This window comes from Nothoprocta perdicaria, unplaced genomic scaffold (genome assembly GCF_003342845.1).
Source record: "Nothoprocta perdicaria isolate Ctin4 unplaced genomic scaffold, notPer1 scaffold_12, whole genome shotgun sequence".
In the NCBI taxonomy this organism is placed as follows: Eukaryota; Metazoa; Chordata; class Aves; order Tinamiformes; family Tinamidae; genus Nothoprocta; species Nothoprocta perdicaria.
The window spans coordinates 7,599,061-7,619,674 of NW_020454316.1; the positions used below are offsets into that span (position 1 = coordinate 7,599,061).

General features: G+C 37.6%; 1 protein-coding gene across 1 annotated transcript in view; it reads left to right on the forward strand.

The window, feature by feature from the left end:
* The window catches only part of SMG1 (SMG1, nonsense mediated mRNA decay associated PI3K related kinase), a 53,375-nt gene extending 33,370 nt beyond the window's left edge, over nucleotides 1-20,005 (forward strand). The window contains exons 34-63 of the mRNA XM_026054218.1: nucleotides 63-293; nucleotides 394-571; nucleotides 1,411-1,572; nucleotides 1,882-2,099; nucleotides 2,275-2,429; nucleotides 3,240-3,462; nucleotides 3,811-4,057; nucleotides 4,347-4,576; nucleotides 4,929-5,177; nucleotides 5,548-5,686; nucleotides 5,774-5,883; nucleotides 6,390-6,608; nucleotides 6,818-7,008; nucleotides 7,322-7,494; nucleotides 7,917-8,196; nucleotides 8,892-9,164; nucleotides 9,283-9,517; nucleotides 10,212-10,438; nucleotides 11,266-11,416; nucleotides 11,503-11,692; nucleotides 11,891-12,360; nucleotides 13,319-13,456; nucleotides 14,397-14,549; nucleotides 14,897-15,076; nucleotides 15,305-15,532; nucleotides 15,983-16,194; nucleotides 16,378-16,484; nucleotides 16,611-16,790; nucleotides 16,894-17,000; nucleotides 17,690-20,005. Of these exons, the coding sequence (XP_025910003.1) occupies nucleotides 63-293; nucleotides 394-571; nucleotides 1,411-1,572; nucleotides 1,882-2,099; nucleotides 2,275-2,429; nucleotides 3,240-3,462; nucleotides 3,811-4,057; nucleotides 4,347-4,576; nucleotides 4,929-5,177; nucleotides 5,548-5,686; nucleotides 5,774-5,883; nucleotides 6,390-6,608; nucleotides 6,818-7,008; nucleotides 7,322-7,494; nucleotides 7,917-8,196; nucleotides 8,892-9,164; nucleotides 9,283-9,517; nucleotides 10,212-10,438; nucleotides 11,266-11,416; nucleotides 11,503-11,692; nucleotides 11,891-12,360; nucleotides 13,319-13,456; nucleotides 14,397-14,549; nucleotides 14,897-15,076; nucleotides 15,305-15,532; nucleotides 15,983-16,194; nucleotides 16,378-16,484; nucleotides 16,611-16,790; nucleotides 16,894-17,000; nucleotides 17,690-17,767 (5,934 nt within the window). The 3' untranslated portion in view covers nucleotides 17,768-20,005. The remainder of the gene's footprint in view (nucleotides 1-62; nucleotides 294-393; nucleotides 572-1,410; nucleotides 1,573-1,881; nucleotides 2,100-2,274; nucleotides 2,430-3,239; nucleotides 3,463-3,810; nucleotides 4,058-4,346; nucleotides 4,577-4,928; nucleotides 5,178-5,547; nucleotides 5,687-5,773; nucleotides 5,884-6,389; nucleotides 6,609-6,817; nucleotides 7,009-7,321; nucleotides 7,495-7,916; nucleotides 8,197-8,891; nucleotides 9,165-9,282; nucleotides 9,518-10,211; nucleotides 10,439-11,265; nucleotides 11,417-11,502; nucleotides 11,693-11,890; nucleotides 12,361-13,318; nucleotides 13,457-14,396; nucleotides 14,550-14,896; nucleotides 15,077-15,304; nucleotides 15,533-15,982; nucleotides 16,195-16,377; nucleotides 16,485-16,610; nucleotides 16,791-16,893; nucleotides 17,001-17,689) is intronic.
* Nucleotides 20,006-20,614: the final 609 nt, after the last annotated feature.

Sequence of the window (20,614 nt, forward strand, 5' to 3'; positions counted from 1 at the left end):
AGCATCTGATATGTGTTTGTAGAAGTAGTGGGARGACTTACTATCTCTTTATTTACACTTAGGACGAAGATATGACTCTACAAATAACTGAAAATGAAGACAATGAAGAAGACGATATGGTGGATGTTATATGGCGTCAGTTATTAACAAGTTGTCCCTGGCTTTCAGATCTTGATGAAAATGCAACAGAAGGGTTAATTAAAGTGTGGAGAAAAGTTGTAGACAGAATCTTCAGCCTCTATAAACTCTCCTGCAGTGCATATTTTACTTTTCTCAAACTCAATGCTGGTCAGGTTAGTGTTGTGCTGGTGAGAGAAGTTTAAATTACAAATATTTCTAAATAATGTGCTATATAGTTAGCTAAGAGTATTATTTCTGTGCTTGATATATAAGGTTCCTCTTGATGAAGATGACCCTAGGTTGCATTTAAGAAGTACTTCTGAACAAAGCACTGATGATGTTATTGTGATGGCAACTTTAAGATTGTTACGTCTGCTTGTGAAACATGCTGGGGAACTTCGACAGTATCTAGAGCATGGACTAGAAACTACACCTACTGCTCCTTGGAGAGGTAATAGCATGTTACTCATTTGTTAAAGGTATTTTTTCATATTCTGCTTATTTATATTTTAATTACTCRTTTCACTTTCATAAAGTTCAGGTGTAAGCATGATAAAGACTAGGCTTAATTTCTGCTTTTACTTGATATAATTCAAGATCTTCTCCAATTTCAGTTATTTATTTCTGGTTTTAGAACAGAACATTAAAATGACTTCTTTCCCCCATCTCTCTTTAAAAYATAGAGGGAGGGAGGAAGAAAAAATAAAACACTATTTTGAAGTACTACTGTATGTTCCTGAAAAAAAGATTTTTTTTTCCTAATTACAGTTTGAAAAACATTTCAGAGAAGAGATGCACCTTTAAGCATCTTTAAACTTGTTAATAACTACTGTCCAAAGACAAATGTTTTGATAGACATAGTTTGTCATTACACTACTGGTTATGATTAATCGGGGAGCTTCACAAAAAAGAGATATAGTGTGGAAGGCAGTACRGGAAGAGACCAACTGTTACAAAATTGCACGTCCAGTTTCTCTGAGACAGTACTGCTGATGTGACTTTTTTTTTAACAAAAAGATACCACAAATATAGTGTACAAAACTCAGATCCTAGTGCTTTATTGCAGGATTTATACGTTGCATTTGATGTCTTTGGCTTTTGAACATTAGGAAAATAAGCTGGTATGCATATTGTAGAAAACATTATTTAAAACAAGGTTTTATTGGGAAACTGGCCATTATCCTAATGCAATAATAGCTGTGCATTTTCTGTCATTGCTTTTTAAAAAGACATGCTGTCATTTGCGATACACAAAGTGACTCAGTACCTTTTCTTGTCCTGTGTCTGAAGGCATTATTCCTCAGCTCTTCTCCCGCCTGAATCACCCAGAAGTGTATGTTCGTCAAAGTATTTGCAACCTGTTGTGTCGAGTGGCTCAAGATTCTCCGCATCTCATATTGTATCCTGCCATAGTGGGTACCATCTCACTTAGCAGTGAATCCCAAACGTCAGGTATGGAAGAAAAATGTTCAAATGTATTTTAGCTGGTGTGTTTTATATACTAGATAAAATCATATTCATTTCTGCTTGGTGACTCCTTGATACTTTCTTCTTTAAGACCTTCAGTATTGTGGGACATGACTAATACCTTTTGATTTAACAACTTAGTTTAAAAAAAAGTCAATTTTTTCAATTGTGTTAACATATACTTGCATAGGAATTAGTGTAACATAGGATCCTAATGCTAAAGGCGTATGGTATGGTATTGTTTTTTTAGGCCAGAACAGCAGAGGTAATATTTGAACATCTTTTTAAATTTAGGGAACAAGCTGCCGTCTGCCATCCCTACTTTGTTAGGCAATATTCAAGGAGAAGAATTACTGGGGGGTGAATGTGATGGAGGGAGCCCCCCGACTTCTCAAGAAAGTACTAAAGATGACACAAAAGTTGGATTAAATGAAGATCAAGCAATGATGCAGGACTGTTACAGCAAGATTGTGGAGAAACTCTCTACTGCGAATCCGACAATGGTGTTGCAGGTAAGTAAGGAAAATGTGTGTTACTAATGCTTTCAATGGAAATCAAAAATATGTAACTTGTATATCTTGCATGGAAGGAGACTGAAAATTTTGTTTCAGCTTTAATGCCGTTAGACTGTCATCTTTTTCCCAAGTTGTTCATCTAGCCATGTAAATAAATCTTTATTTTRTACAGGTTCAGATGCTAGTAGCCGAATTACGTAGAGTTACAGTTCTCTGGGATGAACTGTGGTTGGGAGTTTTACTGCAGCAGCACATGTACGTCCTCAGAAGGATTCAGCAACTGGAAGATGAAGTCAAGAGGGTTCAAAATAACAACACTCTACGGAAGTATGTTTTTGTGAATAATGTGAACGAAAGTCATGACAAAGGATTGTTCTTGCCAAAACATGCAGGCAGTTTCGCCACCAGGGTTGTTGCTSTGAAATTTGCATGGCTCTAGCTACTTCTGTGCGAGACAGTTCACTCAATTCATGAGCATTTTGATACTTAGGGCTAGTTATCTAATCAAATCAGAAATGACAAGAGCAGCAGTGTCCGTCTGTGAATCCTTGTTTTCTTTCACCTAGTGATAAGGTGATAAAAGACAATGCTTTGGGGTTCTGAAGGCTTTTGTGATCCTGTAGCTCTGTTTCCACGGTCTGTCTCACAAGTCTTCTGAGATGAGGTACAAGTCTGCCTGTAAAGGATGTTTGGAGTTTATACTAAATGGACAGGATAAACRGAATTCCTTAAACCACTTCTGGTTTTTAGTATTCAGCAAACTTTTTTCCCCTTGTACCTGTGTTTCTCTCAATTACTGATTTATGGAAGAGGAAAGCTATTCATTGGGTACTTACTGAGTTTAAAATGCCTCTTGAACCCTATAGTCAAGTCTCCCTTGGAATGGGAAAACAGAAGAGTTGGGATTGTTGAGTTTTTCCTCACCCTTCAGTAGTGAAAGGTCTTACTCAGTGTTTCAGTGCAAGTACAAATCAGAGGCACATGTGTTTACTGTGGAAGAATTAGTTTTTCTTTTCATTATGGCCATCCATGAAGGCCTCTTTTATAGATGTGTTTTCTACACTTTTTTGAGGTCTCACGTGTAGTGCATTTTAATGTTTAAATTCTTATGGAACTAAGGATTTTTTTTCTTAACAGAGAAGAGAAGATAGCAATCATGCGAGAAAAGCACACAGCGCTGATGAAGCCCATTGTTTTTGCTCTGGAACATGTCCGGAGCATCACGGCAGCTCCTGCTGAAACCCCTCATGAGAAGTGGTTTCAGGATAGCTATGGAGATGCGATTGAAAATGCACTAGAGAAACTTAAGAATCCTTTGAATCCTGCTAAACCTGGAAGCAGCTGGCTTCCATTTAAAGAGGTATAGTATGCACAGTCTAATAATTTGATATAAAGGCTCTAAGCATTCTTGTTGCAGTGTGTGCTTGAGTCTCTCCTTAGTTTTCTCTTGCTGTTCTTTTGTCATTTTGTAGTTGTAGCCAGCATTCACTACAGGCATGCTTCAGYGTAAGAAACAGTATTTTTTTGACACCTTAACAATTGCTATTGATACCTTGTTGATACTTTGGCTATGTGTATTATTGCTTATACTATAGAGTGTGTGTGTGTGCGCGTGTGCACGCACACGTGCATGTACAGACTTTTTTTTTTTAAATATATATATGCTTGCTGCTAAGGTTAAACCTTAACMAAAATTTCTTTGGAATAGGTTATGCTAAGCTTGCAGCAGAGAGCACAGAAAAGGGCTAGTTACCTTTTACGGCTTGAGGAAATCAGTCCCTGGTTGGCTGCTATGATGAACACTGAAATAGCCCTCCCTGGAGAAGTGTCCACCAGAGACACAGTCACAATTCATAGCGTGGGCAGCACCATCACAATTCTGCCTACCAAAACCAAACCAAAAAAGCTGCTTTTCCTGGGTTCAGATGGGAAGAACTATCCATACCTTTTTAAAGGTAAGATATGGATGTTTTTGATAAAAGTTTGTCTCTTACTATGGAGTATGGTTTGTACCTTTCCCTTCACTGCTTACCTATATATTTTAGAATTTTTGTCCCATGAAGCTCTAAATTAGGCTTTTCAGATCGGTTCATCTAGAGCTACATCGGAATCAGTACTCTGTTTGCATGTTGATAGGAGCATTCTGAAATGAGTTACGATTTCAGAAATGCCCCGTTTGGGCTTGTTTAAGAATAAGAATTTTATTTCTAGAAACTGAATCTGAAACAAAATAAATTAACACAGGTTTGGAAGACTTGCATCTAGATGAAAGAATCATGCAGTTCTTATCAATTGTGAACACGATGTTTGCTACCATTAACCGCCAAGAGACACCAAGGTTCCACGCGAGGCACTATTCTGTGACACCGCTGGGAACAAGATCAGGCTTGATTCAGTGGGTGGATGGAGCTACGCCTTTGTTTGGTCTTTACAAGAGATGGCAACAGCGAGAAGCTGCTTTGCAGGCACAAAAGGTAACAACTGCTTTATGCCAGCTGGCACCCTTCAAAGGGAAACCTCTTGGTTTGTGTTATGATCTTACTTGGCTTTAAATAACTGATTCAGAGAGAACTGTTTTTGAGCGAGCTTGGTTTAAATCATCTTCACTTCACATTCCATACTTGATTTTCATTTTCAATATAATTTAGGAGTTTTAGAATAGACCTGGTAACAGCAGAGTTAAGTTACAACAAAATGTTAATTGGAATTTTAAAATGAATCTAGAAGAGAAGTTGATTTCATGTTATTCTTGCTAAACTGACTTTGAGATGCTCCTCTGTAGTAATGAGCTGCAATATGTAAATTAGCACTGTTTCTTGCTTCTAGGCTCAAGATTCTTACCAGACTCCTCAGAATCCTGGAATAGTGCCTCGACCCAGTGAGCTTTACTACAGCAAAATTGGACCTGCTTTAAAGGCAGTTGGGCTCAGTCTTGATGTGTCTCGTCGTGACTGGCCCTTGAATGTAATGAGGGCTGTGCTAGAAGAATTGATGGAAGCGACACCACCGAATCTTCTAGCTAAAGAACTTTGGTCATCATGCACTACACCTGATGAATGGTGGAGAGTTACGCAGGTGAGTTGTTGCAGTTATTTTCTACTTTGAGAGGCTATGTTCTTAAAAGGATAGCTTTTTAGCAATAATGCTCTTGTGTTAAGAGAGCTAGCACTGCTGAAGTTTCATGCAGCAGGAAATGTTGCCTGACAAACTGTGCTATCTAGAGTAAAAAGGAGTATAAACCTGATAACCACAGTTTGTTAATGTAGGGCTGTTAGCTTACAAAATGAACTGTTGTTAAATAGCATCAGACAACAAACAGCTTGGGATAGTTGGTTTTGATATGTCTTGCACCTTCAATTTCAATAATATTTTAAGATGGTAGTCAGTCCAGTGTATTGGCAGAAGATTCCCACAAATAATTTTTTTCCTGAAACTCTCTTTAAAGTCGTATGCAAGATCCACTGCAGTTATGTCCATGGTTGGCTACATCATTGGTCTTGGAGACAGACATCTGGATAATGTTCTTATAGATATGACTACAGGAGAAGTTGTCCACATAGATTATAATGTTTGCTTTGAAAAAGGTAATCTAAAAAGTGCTATATGTTATTCAAATAAAAGGATTCATTTTTTTACTTTTAAAAGAACCAACTTTCCCTTTTATCTTAAAGGGAAAAGCCTTAGGGTACCAGAGAAGGTTCCATTCCGGATGACGCACAATATTGAAACAGCACTTGGTGTGACAGGAGTGGAAGGGGTTTTTAGGCTTTCTTGTGAGCAGGTAAGTTAAACATGCCAAAAACAGGGYGTTCATTTATCCTATTTTGCTTTAGAATTTTCTTACTAAGCATTCTGTTCCCTCTGTGCCATTCCAAATGAGCAAGATGGGTCTTCATAAAGATTGCAGCTATGACAGTTTTCTGTTTTGTGATTTAGTCTTTTTCCATTTTGATACCAAAAAATATTTGCATAAAGACACTTAGGAAGTTTTGCTTAGTCGCCTTGTTCATGCTCTATAACCATGACAGATTTGATTACTATGCGGATGGGTCTCTTCCTCAAGGTGATGTTGGAGAGGATAGAGTTGATGAGGAATGTTAGACTCCCAACTTAAATTTTAGTAATGCCACAATAGGCTAGTTGAATCTGTGCATACAGTGATGATGATCCTGTGTTTGAGGTGGTTATGGATTTCTGTAGTTTCTGAAGTACAGTATTTTGTATTTAAAATTTCACTGATCTACAGTGAGCAACTCAGAATAAGTCTGTTTAAAATATACAATGCAGGTGCTACATATCATGCGGCGTGGGAGAGAAACTCTGCTTACGTTGCTTGAAGCTTTTGTGTATGATCCTCTGGTGGACTGGACAGCAGGAGGTGAAGCAGGATTTGCAGGAGCCGTCTATGGTGGAGGTGGCCAGCAGGCTGAAAACAAACAGAGCAAAAGGGAAATGGAAAGAGATATCACACGTAGCCTCTTTTCTTCTAGAGTGGCTGAGATAAAGGTGAGCTCACCACRGTATCTTTTTATTTTTGCAAGAAGTTAGAGTTTAGAGAGTGGTCTAATATTATTTCTGTTAGTATTTAGACCTGTAGCATTGAAGGTAATTCTGAATGAACATGATTGAAATGTTCTGTCTTGCCTTACATTTTTTTTTTTCCTTACCCGTTAGAACTAACCCTAGTTTTATAACTTTCTGTGTCTTGCTTATAGGTTAACTGGTTTAAGAACAGAGATGAGATGCTCTCTGTGCTTCCAAAACTGGACAGTAGTTTAGAAGAGTATCTGAGCTTGCAAGAACAGTTGACAGATGTGGAAAAATTGCAGGGAAAACTGCTGGAGGAGATAGAGTTTCTGGAAGGAGCAGAAGGAGTGGATCATCCCTCTCACACACTTCAGCACAGGTATAGAGGAGGCAGGTGCTCTGTTGGGAATATCAAAGCCTGGTGTGGTTGGTAACTAGTATTATAGCAAAGCAAAATTATTTGAAATTGATCAAGGATTTCAAAAATGAATGAATAGGTGTGCTACACACCCTTTATTTTGTAAGAAAGCATAATTAATGAACACAAGATTTATTTCCTTAAGCTTTATGTAACTGGTGAGAGTATCTTACCCTACTACTCCGATTAAAAGAAGTATTGTTCAGCACAGTGTACCTAAGTACTTTTTGTTTTCTAACAGTGTTTACTTAATTTTGTGACTTGATTAATTTAGGTATTCTGAGCACACACAGTTGCAGTCTCAACAAAGAGCTGTCCAGGAAGCAATCCAGGTGAAGCTGAATGAATTTGAGCAGTGGATAACACATTACCAAGCTGCTTTCAACAATTTGGAGGCAACACAACTTGCAAGTCTGCTTCAAGAAATAAGCACGCAAATGGACTTAGGTATAAAATAGTATTTCTGCTGTGTTTTTGTTTTTATTTGCTTTGAAAGGTTTTTGTTTGTTTTTTTATTTTCCTTGGTGGGTTGAAGATAACTGGAGTTAAAAGTCAGGACTTATTATGAATAGTCCAATTTAAAGACATGGCTGTTTATGTAATAAATGATAAGGGCTTCTCCAAAAGATGAGTTAGAACACCACAAGGTTTCTATTTCAAGCTGCTTAAAAATGTGAGCTTTTMTATTTTGCATTAGCCATGTACATTATTCTCTTACCTTGGATTTAAAATTGGCAGTCTAAATAGTCAATGACTCCTTCACCACAGGTGACACAATGCTTTGGCAAAGATTTTAATACTTGGTGCTATGAAGTATGTGGGCTTCAGAGTTCAACGGAGGTTAATTGTTTAACTGTCTGTCTTAAAAGGTCCTCCCAGTTACGTACCAGCAACAGCATTTCTGCAAAATGCAGGCCAGGCCCATCTMATCAGTCAATGCGAGCAATTAGAAGGAGAGGTTGGTGCTCTTCTTCAGCAGAGAAGATCTGTTTTACGTGGTTGTCTTGAACAGCTGCACAACTATGCAACTGTAGCTCTTCAGTATCCCAAAGCTGTATTTCAGAAGCACCGAATTGAGCAATGGAAAACTTGGATGGAAGAACTTATTTGTAACATGACAATAGAGCGCTGTCAGGATATCTTCAGGAAGTAAGTTCGCAAAATAATTGATTTTTTGAAGAATAATAATTTAGTGTTTGAGCATCTTAGGATTTTAATTTATAAATTAAAATCAAGTTTTCCTGTGTAATTAAATAGGGATTCCCAGAGCAGTTTTAAACAACAATTTCTGAAGGCTGAGGGGGGAAGTTGCTCTAAATCCATTGTTTCAAAGTCTTGCTACTTTCTGCAAAAATAAAACTAAGTAACATTTCCTTATAATGAAAAGATAAATAACAAGGTGTGGCTTTAGCATAGTCATAATTAGGGATTTGGGGCTACCAAAACCCACCAAGTCTACCAGGGACTTCCTTTGATTAAAGAAAAATTTTGAGATTATTTTTACTCCAAATCCAGACCATTACAACATTCCTAATGCTTGCCCTATGTTTTTTAGATCAGATTCAGATGTTCTGCTGAAAGCTGTGTCCTTCCTATTCCATATCATCTTTCTTTGCCTAGATGACTCCTATTTGGGTAGTCTCTGTGCTTGCAGATGGTAGTGGAATGTGATGTTTTCTGTAATGCTTTATGAAAGTGTCGGCAGGATAGGCGTCGACTGCTGGGGCATTTTAGGTTGATACATAGTGCATGATGTGATAACTGTTCAAATACGGCGTTTTTTTTCATTCCAGGCAGTAGAGCTAGAGAAGGGAGAGTGTTGTCCTTGTGCTCTTGCTTTACAGGTATGAAATGCAATAYGCTCCTCAGCCGCCTCCAAGTATGTGTCAGTTCATAACCGCTACAGAAATGACTCTGCAGCGCTACGCAGCAGATATAAATAGCAGGCTCATCAGGCAGGTGGAGCGCTTGAAACAAGAAGCGGTTACTGTACCTGTCTGTGAAGAGCAGCTGAAAGAAATTGAACGTTGCATAAAAGTTTTTCTTCATGAAAATGGAGAGGAGGGCTCATTGAGCTTAGCAAGCGTTATCATCTCTGCTCTCTGCACCCTTACGAGGTGAGGCRCCTCTAGAGACTTTTTTGCCTTTATTCATGTTTAAAAGGAATATTGTTTGTGGGGCATGCAGTACCGTGTGGTTTTCCACTCGTTTAACTAAGCATTGTAACTGGTCTAGGCGGAATCTGATGATGGAAGGTGCAGCGTCTAGTGCTGGGGAGCAGCTGGTTGATCTTACCTCAAGAGATGGAGCCTGGTTCTTGGAGGAGCTGTGCAGCATGAGTGGGAATGTTACGTGCCTTGTACAGTTGTTGAAGCAGTGTCATCTCGTACCGCAAGACTTGGATATCCCTAACCCAATTGAAGCATCAGAAGCTGTTCATTTAGCTAATGGAGTATACATCTCACTTCAGGTCACAATTTTCTTTTTACTTCCCTCATACTGAGCCTTTTAAACATTTCTAACAAATCTTGCCTTAAAAACAGCTTAGTGTTTGTTTATAATATTGCTACAACTGTTTGAACCTTAGTTTTATTCTGCCTYTTCACTGGATTGAAGAGCCATTTACTACTACTGTTTACATTTTTATTGGTCAGAAGAAATCATTTAGGTCTATACATGGTGAGGTTTTAAAAACTGCTGTATAATAACCGTGAAAAAAGTTGGTAGCAGAACAGCTTAAAAATAGCTTTGTGTCTTATTCTTTTATTCTTTTGCTGACAGTCAAGATCAGCTTCAAAATTGTTTAGTATGTGCTCTGTTTCCTGCACCTGCAAAGCCGTAGTTGTTTTCACCCAGAACAGGTCTAGTCTGAAGCAAATTCTGAAAACTTATGCTATAGACCCAGGTATTAAGGTACTGTTTTTTCCTACCTGCAGTCATTTCTAAGATGAAAATAGCTCTCTAGCTACTGTAATCACTATTTGGCATCTTTGATTCTGTTGCTTTCTCTACTCCAATCAGTTTAGCAAATCATAATTCAACTAATAATTTAACCCATTTATAGTTCCATAATGCAAAAGAAAATCTAAATCATTTGGAAAGATGTTGTATGTGATGTTTTTTGGGGGAGAAAGTTCTAAAAGTTCTAACTTATTTCTCAACAGGAATTAAATTCAAACTTTCGGCAGATCATTTTTCCTGAAGCACTTAGATGCTTAATGAAAGGAGAGTACACCTTAGAAAGTATGCTTCATGAGTTAGATAATCTCATTGAGCAAACCACTGATGGAGTCCCTTTGCAAACATTGGTTGAATCTCTTCAAGCCTACTTAAGGAATGCAGCTATGGGACTAGAGGAGGAAACACATACTCATTACATTGATGTKGCAAGGTAAACCGCATACACTTTTTGGTTTAGCTTTAATATGGTCAGAAGTCTTCATATACCTTCTTGCTGATAATTTCGCCACATTTGATTATTTGTTTGAAATACAGGTTTTTCTTTCTGTGGAATACCCTTAAGAAGATGCATAGACTTTATAGTAAAATAAATTACACAGCTACAGCAATAGAAACATTTATATCTGCTGCAGGTAGTCTTGAGTTGTTTGATAGTAAAYATTCCAAAATATATGTGGATTTGTCATTTTATATTTGAAATTTTTAAGGAATGAGGCTCCACAGTTCTATGGGAGGAACATGATTAAAGAGAGCTTTGTGTAACCGTGGCACTTTCTTGTCAGGAGCTTTGGGCAGTTTTTGCCTGATGATTCATCAATTTGATAGCCAAGCTTGGGCGATTGGCACCATGGGACAGTAACTTTCCGGAGAAATGTTTTCTAGACAGCTGAGCCAGTTTAAAAGCTTCCTACCACGTAAAAGGAGAGGACTTGCTGCTTCCTTTGAGTCAGTTAGGTGGGGCTCATCTAAACCATCAATGGCACAGAGAATCTTAATAAAAAAAAAAAATATATATATATATATATACACACACACACGCACACTGTACGTGTGTGCGTGTGTGTGTGTGTATATATGTATATATACTGTTTGTATCCTCTAGCTGGATGGGGCAGAGGGAAAGAACCTGCAGAAAATTGGCTTAGTTGAACGTAGCTAAGATTTGGTTYGGATCTTCTCTAGCTATGGGGAAACTTTTTGTTTAATCCTGCTTTTTAATTGTAAATTAAGCAAAGACATGTAACTTTTTTCTTTAAGAGTACTTCATGCTCAGTATGGTGAGCTGATACAGCCAAGAAATGGTTCAGTTGATGAGACTCCAAAAATGTCAGCTGGACAGATGCTTTTGGTAGCATTTGATGGAATGTTTGCTCAAGTGGAAACTGCATTTGGCTTATTGATTGAAAAGGTATGTGGTTGTTTTCCAGAGTACTCTTTGAGTCAGGAGTAAAAGCTTTATAAAACAAAAATAAATATTTTCTTGACATCACTCAGCTAAACAAGATGGAAATACCTGTTGCTTGGCGTAAGATTGACATAATTAGGGAAGCCCGAAGCACTCAAGTTAACTTCTTTGATGATGATAATAATCGACAAGTTCTAGAGGAAATTTTCTTTCTGAAGAGACTGCAAACAATTAAAGAATTCTTCAGACTCTGTGGCACCTTTTCTAAAACGCTGTCAGGTAAATAAATATATTGTCAAATACACAATATTGTTTTGTCCACTTATCTTTCACATATGGCCAAGAGCTGGGTTTGTTTTGTTTTTAAATAAAGTAAATTCTTTAATTTTGCTCCGTTTCTAAATCTGATAGTGTATCAAATTAATGTATCATGTTTAATTTATAAATAAAACACTATCTGTTTCTTCTTTTCAAAAGGCATCAGTTCACTTGAAGACCAGAACACGGTAAACGGACCTGTTCAAATTGTCAACGTGAAAGCCCTTTATAGAAACTCTTGTTTTAGTGAAGACCAAATGGCCAAACCGATCAAGGCTTTTACTGCTGACTTTGTGAGGCAGCTTTTAATTGGCCTTCCAAATCAAGCTTTGGGACTCACACTGTGCAGTTTCATCAGTGCTTTGGGTGTGGATATTATTGCTCAGGTAGAAGCTAAGGACTTCGGAGCAGAAAGCAAAGTTTCTGTGGATGACCTGTGCAAGAAAGCTGTGGAGCACAACATCCAAATTGGCAAGTTCTCGCAGTTGGTCATGAACAGGGCAACAGTATTGGCTAGCTCATACGACACGGCGTGGAAGAAGCAYGATTTAGTGCGCAGACTTGAAACCAGCATTTCTTCTTGCAAGACAAGCCTTCAGAGAGTGCAGCTGCATATTGCCATGTTCCAGGTGAGACTGTATGTTCTTGGCAAAATTTTTCCTATGGAAAATAAGGTGACTGAGCACTATAGGGATTTTATTTTATTCAGTGATGTTCAGGATATTTTAATTGACTTAGAATACTGTTTAGTTTTTTTAAATTTTTCCCTAAATATATGGGGAGCCARTTASTTGAGAAGATAGCTGCCTTTTAAGATGCGAAGGTAACAATATGTAAATTCTTTTTGACTAAACRCACGACTTTTTCAGTAACCATGAAGCCATTTATTAGAAAAGATGTAATTTATTGGCTTTCTTACAMGCAATGTTGTCCTATTTTACCCCTCKAAAAAGAAAAAGAAATTGAAAGTAAACTGTATATTATTGACTATCATCTTGTATTGTTCTTTCAATTTTCATTGCTTTAATTCACTCCTTGTTTCCCTCTGCTTCGTGGAACAAATATAAATAGCAGCTATTTCGGTCATTCAGACATTCTTCAGTGGCTTTAGATAAATGTCATTGTGTGTTGAATTGTGTGTCTGTATTCAGTTGTGTTGTTCTCTCACCAATCTTTATTCTGTGGTGACTTGTAGGTTAAGGGTAGAGGCTTTGTCCACATCAGTTACTGACCCTTTACATGGGTTGGAGAGCAAAATTGTGTGTGTTTTGTGGAAGTAGTTCAGTTGTGATACATCAGAAATTGAGGGATTTTGCTAAGAATGTGTGTAAATCACTTCTAATTAAGGTAAGGGCTCATTAATGGTGTAATTATATGATCCAACAAAGCATAGCTTATGCTATTTATAGAATTAACACCATAATGATTCAGAAGTTGAAAATATGCTGTTGTCATCTTCATATACATAGCTCTTTTGAAATGCCCATGCTGTACAATGTACCAGAATGCTGGAATTGCTGTTTGAAGAAAAGTATTTTGTGATGAGTAATATTGCTAACCAAGTCTTTTCCTATTTAAAAAAAAAAGTGGCAGCACGAAGATCTTCTTATCAGTCGCCCACAGGCCATCTCTGTTACTCCTCCACCTCGTTCTGCAATTTTAGCCAGCATGAAAAAGAAACTTCATACTCTCAGTCAGATTGAAGCTTCAATTGCAACAGTCCAGGTACTGCTACAATTGGGGGTGTTTTTTCAGCAGYGTGTTAAAGCATGACTCTTCCTAACAGTGCGTTTCAGAATTATCTGCCACCTCCAGATAGTTCATTATGTTATCTAAGCACACATTCCATGGTATTTTCATTGCTCTTTCAATCTGCTTTGCCTTTGTCTTGCTCTGTCTGTTGTGTACTATTACACTCTTGATTTTAGTCGTCTCACAGTACACAGCATTCTTTCCTGGAATACAAATAAATCTGTTCCATGGACAAAATAAAATACATAAAAATAGCCTGTCTTCTGAAGGCTGATCATACTTCTGTTTTTTTAAAGCTTATCTTAAGTGTTCTTCACCACTATTTTGCTTAAAGTGTTTAAAGCTTCCTCTTCAAATCTGAGCAAATCCTTTATGTTGTATGTTAGCTTCACATGTTGAAGATCTGCCCAGCTTTACAGGCTACTGTAAAAATATTTTTCTTGTGTGTTTCTTTTTAAGACTTCAGAGTATTACAGTATTTGAGGATGTTAATTGTTTACTACATACTGTGCAACTTGTTGAATTTGTATTTTGTTTTTATTAAGGTACTGCTCATAATACTCTTTATGAAGATTACTTGCACAAATGTCCAGTATTCCCGTGATTTTATTTTGTTTTTAATCTAGATAGGTGGTGATTTAATTTGCTGATGTATTTTGTAGTGGGTTAAAATCTAGACAAGTAATTTTGGTTTTCATAACGATCAAAGCCAGTTGTGATGTGTGCTGAAAACAGCCTTGACTTACATCTATCAGTCATGTATACCACATTCTTTCATATAAGTGAGTATATGAATGTATGTGACTGCATAAATTATTATGTATAATTTATTTTAGGCTTAATATTCTGTGTCACGTAAAATGTATGTTTACATGCATGTATATTTTTCTATTATGTTTTTTTCCCAATGCAGGAGAAACTAGCAGCACTGGAAGCAAGCATTGAGCAGCGTTTAAAATGGGCAGGAGGTGCTAATCCTGCCCTGGCACCAGTTTTACAAGACTTTGATGCGACTATTGCTGAAAGAAGAAACCTTGTCCTTAAAGAAAGTCAAAGAGCAAGTCAGGTACTATAGATGAAGCAGTACTGATTTTATAAGTACGCTTGTTTATTACTTTCTACATGAAATGCAACTGAGTTGGGTGAAAGATATTTTTCCCTCTCAACATTTAAACAGCAAGTATAGAAATCAAAATATTTTGAAGTTCCACTTCAAACCACTTTAATACTTCAACTTCCACAGTAATATGAATCACTGTTACTACATTACAACAGGATTGGAAATGGTGTTAGTGCAGCAGAGTAGCTTTACTGCTGTATTTAAAACACATTTTTCTAAGAATGTGGAACAAATGCATTTTAATACATGTTTAATTGGGATGTCTTCCTTTTTGCTTTTGCTTGGATTCTCAGGTTACATTCCTCTGCAGTAACATCATTCACTTTGAAAGTTTGCGTACGAGAACAGCAGAAGCCTTAAATCTGGATGCTGCGTTATTTGAACTTCTCAAACGCTGCCAGCAAATGTGCTCATTTGCATCACAGTTTAACAGTTCAGTCTCCGAACTGGAGCTTCGCTTACTTCAGAGAGTGGTGAGTACAGATTACAACACAAAATAAAATGCTGCAGAATTCCCATAATAAGACCTCCTTTTTTGCCTTTCATTCCACATAATATTGTGTTTACCTTCTAATGAGTAATCAATAACAGTTTACAGGATTAACTGCTGAACAATAGGCAATTGTGTAGGCAATAGCACCTACACAATAATTGAGTTTTATCTCTGGATGTAGCTATTTATTGTCTCCTGTCATTTTTAGGGCACTGGTCTTGAACATCCTATTGGTAGCTCTGAATGGCTTCACTCAGCTCACAAGCAGTTGACCCAGGAAATATCTACACAGAGGACGGTACAAACAGAGAGAGAGCAGCAAATAGACACTGTTTGTGAAACGATTCAGAACCTGGTGGATAGTATTAAAACTGTGCTTACCGGTCATAATAGACAACTTGGAGATGTCAAGCATCTGCTGAAAGCTATGGCAAAGGTAAGCCTGAAATGTGACTGAATTTTGTTGCTGAAACAATGTCAGTATGGTTCAACTTATAAAGTATGCGTATGTAGATACAATATATGGATATAAAAACAAAGCATGGAATTTTGTTCATGTAGTATTCCAGATTTCAAATCCAGCTTTATAAATCCATCTTTATAAAGCTGTATTTCTAGAGTTTCTMAAGTTGTTAATCATGTTTTGGTTGACCTGTACCTTTTGTCTCTTGGAAGTTGAAAGGTTTTTTTATGCATTTTAAAAATCCGCCTACCTTTTAATCAGTAAAGTGTATAATCTTTTTCTAAATTGTTTTCTTGAGATTCAGTCATTGTAAATAATGGTTTGTTTATAGTCAGCTGATGAACTGAGAGACTGGAAACAATTAAGAAATGCTAGACTTTGTTCTGTTTTTAAAAATGTAACATAGTTAAACTTCTCTTACAGGATGAAGAAGCAGCTTTGGCAGATGGTGAAGATGTTCCCTATGAGAACAGTGTTAGGCAGTTCTTGGGCGAATATAAATCGTGGCAAGATAATATTCAGACAGTTTTGTTTACATTAGTTCAGGTAATGGGTCAAGTCCGTAGTCAGGAGCATATTGAAATGCTGCAGGAAATAACTCCCACCTTGAAAGAACTAAAAACGCAGAGCCAGAGGTGAGTTCCCTTCCTTTTGTTTATGCACTTGCCTACAGCAGAGGCACAGCACCACCTGCCCTCTTGGTGGCTGTCTTAACATGCTAAAATCTTCTCGCAAAACTTGACTTCTGGCTTTCAATTTGAAATTTTGAGCAACTTGAATAGCTATGTGAGTATTACCAACTATACTGTGTTTTCCAGCGTCTACAATAATCTAGTGGGTTTTGCGTCGCCCTTAGTCACGGATACATCGAATGAATGCTCAAGCCCAACGTCATCTGCTACATATCAGCCAACCTTTGCTGCAGGTAACGCTTTTAAAAAGCACCAAAAATTATATATGGTATGCTGTATAAATACTAAATATTTAATAATAAAAGTAACAATAATATATATTTATGTGTGTATAAACTTAAACTTTTTTTATTTTACAGCTGTACGTAGCAACACGGGGCAGAAAACTCAGCCTGAGGTGATGTCACAGAATGCAAGAAAGCTAATTCAGAAAAACCTTGCCACATCAGCAGATACTCCGCCGAGCACAGTCCCAGGAACTGGCAAAAGTGTTGCCTGTAGTCCTAAAAAGACAGCTAGGGACCCTAAGACAGGAAAAGGTAAATACAAGAACATGGTGGGCTTTGCTTCATTTAAAAAAAAAAAAAAATGCTTTATGCTGGAATGTAAATACAATTTTACTTTTTTATTCTGTGCTTGTAGCTGTGCAGGAAAGGAACTCGTATGCAGTTAGCGTGTGGAAGCGAGTCAAAGCCAAGTTAGAGGGCCGAGATGTGGATCCCAACAGGAGAATGTCTGTTGCTGAACAGGTGAGTTGAAACTAGTAAAGCTTAATCACTAGGCCTTGCTTTAAATATTTGTGTGTGTATGAACAGCTGCGTGTGGATGTGCTTGCTAAAATGCACCTTTAAAAATGAAACCATATGGTGAATGGGAGCTGGTTTTTCATCTCTTGATGAGCTGTTTGTTTCGAAGCAGGTCAAGTATGCAGTTGCCCTGTGTTGCTGCATTCATTTTTTATCAAATGTTCTCCCTTCCTATATCATAAATTTTATGAAAGCTCATGAATCTGATAAAATTGCCTTTTGTATCGTAAGCAAACATTGGTTGCACAGCTGTTGGTATCCAGCAAAGGCAGGAGGATTTTTACAGCTGTGTAGTAGACAGGACTTGTCTGTTCACCAGTACAACATGACAGTATTTCTATGCTGACTTGTTAAAGTCAGCAGACCCAAATGCTGTATAAATTTGAGAATGGTGGGTCTGTTCTCCAGACTGGGGTKATGAATGAGATGATCCCCTTCCCCTAGCCCCTTCCACCTCGTGTTTCTTCTGTGGACTACGTGAAATTGTGTAAGATTACAGGCACAGTTACTGTAGATTTTTTTTTCAGTGAAACTTTGTGTATCCAGGCAACACTCAGCAGTTGATTTTTAAGATCACCTGAACACACTTTAAAATGCAGTATACTTTAATTTCTTGTTTGACTTTTTAATAGGTTGACTTTGTGATTAAGGAAGCAACTAATCTAGATAACTTGGCTCAGCTGTATGAAGGTTGGACTGCCTGGGTATGAGTAGGGAGAAAGCAGACGAGTCTGGTTCGGCGAGGTCAGACATCCACCAGAATCAACTCGGCCTCAGGCATCCATAGCCGCACCACAGGCGGTGGTGATGCACACTGGGGCTTAATCTGAGGAAACCTAGGAAATCTCGGTGCACTGGGAAGTGAATCCTGCAGGATAGCTGCACTCAGGGATACGCTAAACACAATGGTCTGCAACCCCCACGGTCAAGGGTGAAAGATCACCGCTTGAGCAACACGGTTTGTCTTTCTGCTCCGGAAGAACTGCAAACGTGTCTGGGGGTTAGCYGCAGAAAGAAATCGGGATGCTACAAACCGCAGAGTGATTTGGAACTCAATTCCACCTGACCCTGTGAACAATTCAGGAAACATCAAACCCTGTTCAAAGGAAAATGGGAAAAAAAATGGGGCCATGAAGAAATCACAGCAAAGGAAGATTTGATGCATTCAGATTCTTGTTACTCTTGTTGCTCGGCAACAGTGCTGGTTGAGATGACCAGTTAGTACAGGAAAAGGCTACAAAACGTAAACTTCAGAAATAGACTGAAAGCGAAGAGCTGTACATCCGATATACGCTGCATTGGAAGAACTTCTGAGATAGAAGAAGAAGCCTTTTGTTCTCTTCTCCTTTTCCTCTTTCCTTTCTTTCTTCCCTCCCAGCCTCTCCTTGCATACTCCTCTTTTGGCTTATTCTTGTAGTTTAGGCGTACTTCCAATCTACTTTTTATTTCAATCCTTCTACTTCACAGTTTAGTCAAACTAACAACTTAAATTTTGTTTGGTAAGCAAATTTTCCAAAAGCACTGAAAATATAGAACATCAATGATTACTTATGAGTTGGATGGTCAAATGCAAAATGTAATTTGGGTTATTTTAAAGTCATTTCTGTGATTCTATCATGTACAGTTTCTCAAAATTGTCACTGTGCATTTAAAAGTAATGAATCCTACAAGCATTTGATTTAATGTGCACTTCCCTCTGCTTGCAGTGTACACTTYTTTGTAATACAAATTGTCCCTCCAATTCATTCTACTGTGATTGCTGTAGTTTCTTTCGTACGACGTAGCTAATCCAATGTAATCTTTACCTTTTTAAAAACCAGGATAGAATATCTAGTAGAGTTTTACATTGTTGATGACAGATAAACAATAAAGTGATGTTCTGGGGGAGGTAGAGTGATACGCTTTTTACTTCACTTTCCTAATACTTTTAGTTCACACTTGTAAATTATAATGCTTCAGTTCACAAGGGTATGCATATAATCCAACAAATGAAGGACTCTCCAATTTTTGTTCAACTAGATTTGTAAAGATTTCTGCAAAGTAATTTTGCTTTGCCATGTTACTTCTATAAATGGTTGTTCAATGATGCATTCATAGTGAATCTTCCACCAAGGCTTTTTGTTTTTTAATCAGTTCTGCACTCAAAGTGTGATTATGGTCAGAAAAGTCTCGCTAAAAATGACATCTTCTTACTTACAACTATGTACTGCTTGTCTGTCATTCTTTCTTCCTTTTAAAAGTTCAGATCTTTGACTCTGGAACACCTTTAAGAAAAGGAAATTTGCCTTTCTTAAACCAACTAAGCTGAACATAATTGAGTTATAACTTCAGAATCTGTTACAGGTGATATCCAAAAGCAGAAACGCACATTGGCTTTTTCAACTCAGATAAATTTGCTTAGCTATGTATATAAAACAAAACAAAAAGACTTTGTAAATTTAGTGAATTCTTTACATGCAGCTGCTGGAAAAAAAAATAGAACCATGGGATGTTCCTTTATGCCATTTTAGTCACTTTGCAGAGTGAAAAACACTTCAGTTTTTCAGTCAAAATAAGGAATTCAGGCCAAGTTCCCTGTTTGAATACAATGCATTCAATTGAACGAATTTACAGCAGTTCATCTGAGTAGAAAATTTGGCTAACAWTTTTCAGACAACAAAATTAACACCAGGCCCAAGTAAAAGAAGATTTTTTTTATTATTATTTTCAGTATTTGCACTATGCTAACTGCCCTGCCTCCTAAGTAGGTCTTAGAGTTCACTTTTCTGTTGCCAATTTTTGTGGACATGCACTTTGAAGTGTGAGAAATTTCAAGAGACATAYGGCCTTTTCTTTCTTTTGTGTTGCATTCTGATTGCCTGAGTAACTCCAGGGAAGTCACAGGCTTCATACTGAATGAAACTCATGTGCACATGCATTCCACAGTCATCGCTTCCTGAACCCTCTGCCATGCTGCGTATTGCAAGAAAGAAGGTGTTTGAATGTTGCAGTGAAGAACATTCATACGCAGAACAAGATACTTCATGCTGTTAGTCCTTTTTACTTTTCTCCAGTTTAAAAGAAAAACAAAAACTTATGAACAATCTGTTTGGAGTACCATAGAGTAATAAGAGTGTATTATACATGTTGTTTTATTTCTTGGAAGTTGGGGGGAAGGGAGGGGTAATGCACTCACCTGTGGCTCATGTATTATACCTCTGCTGTCCAGAAATGAAACACTTGTGTGGAGATGGGTTCTTTACTGCATAATTTAATAAAGTTTTAAAATATAAATAATTTGTATCCTTCTTTTATGCAAAACTGCTTGTAGTTTTGGAAATTATGGAGGAGAATAAAAGGTCAAATATATAACATCCTGATTAGAACTGGATTCTAGAGAGAATTGTGTGTGATATTAAGGGGAACTTGCAGGTTTAGGAGTTTGTGGGGCTGTCAACTTCCATGTGATGAAGTCAAAATGCTTCCTTTAATGTGGAATTGTGTGCAAACATCAGTGTGGACATGGTGCAAGTGCAGGGCTTTATCAGGGGACTTCAGTCAGAGGTGCTGCTGCCAGC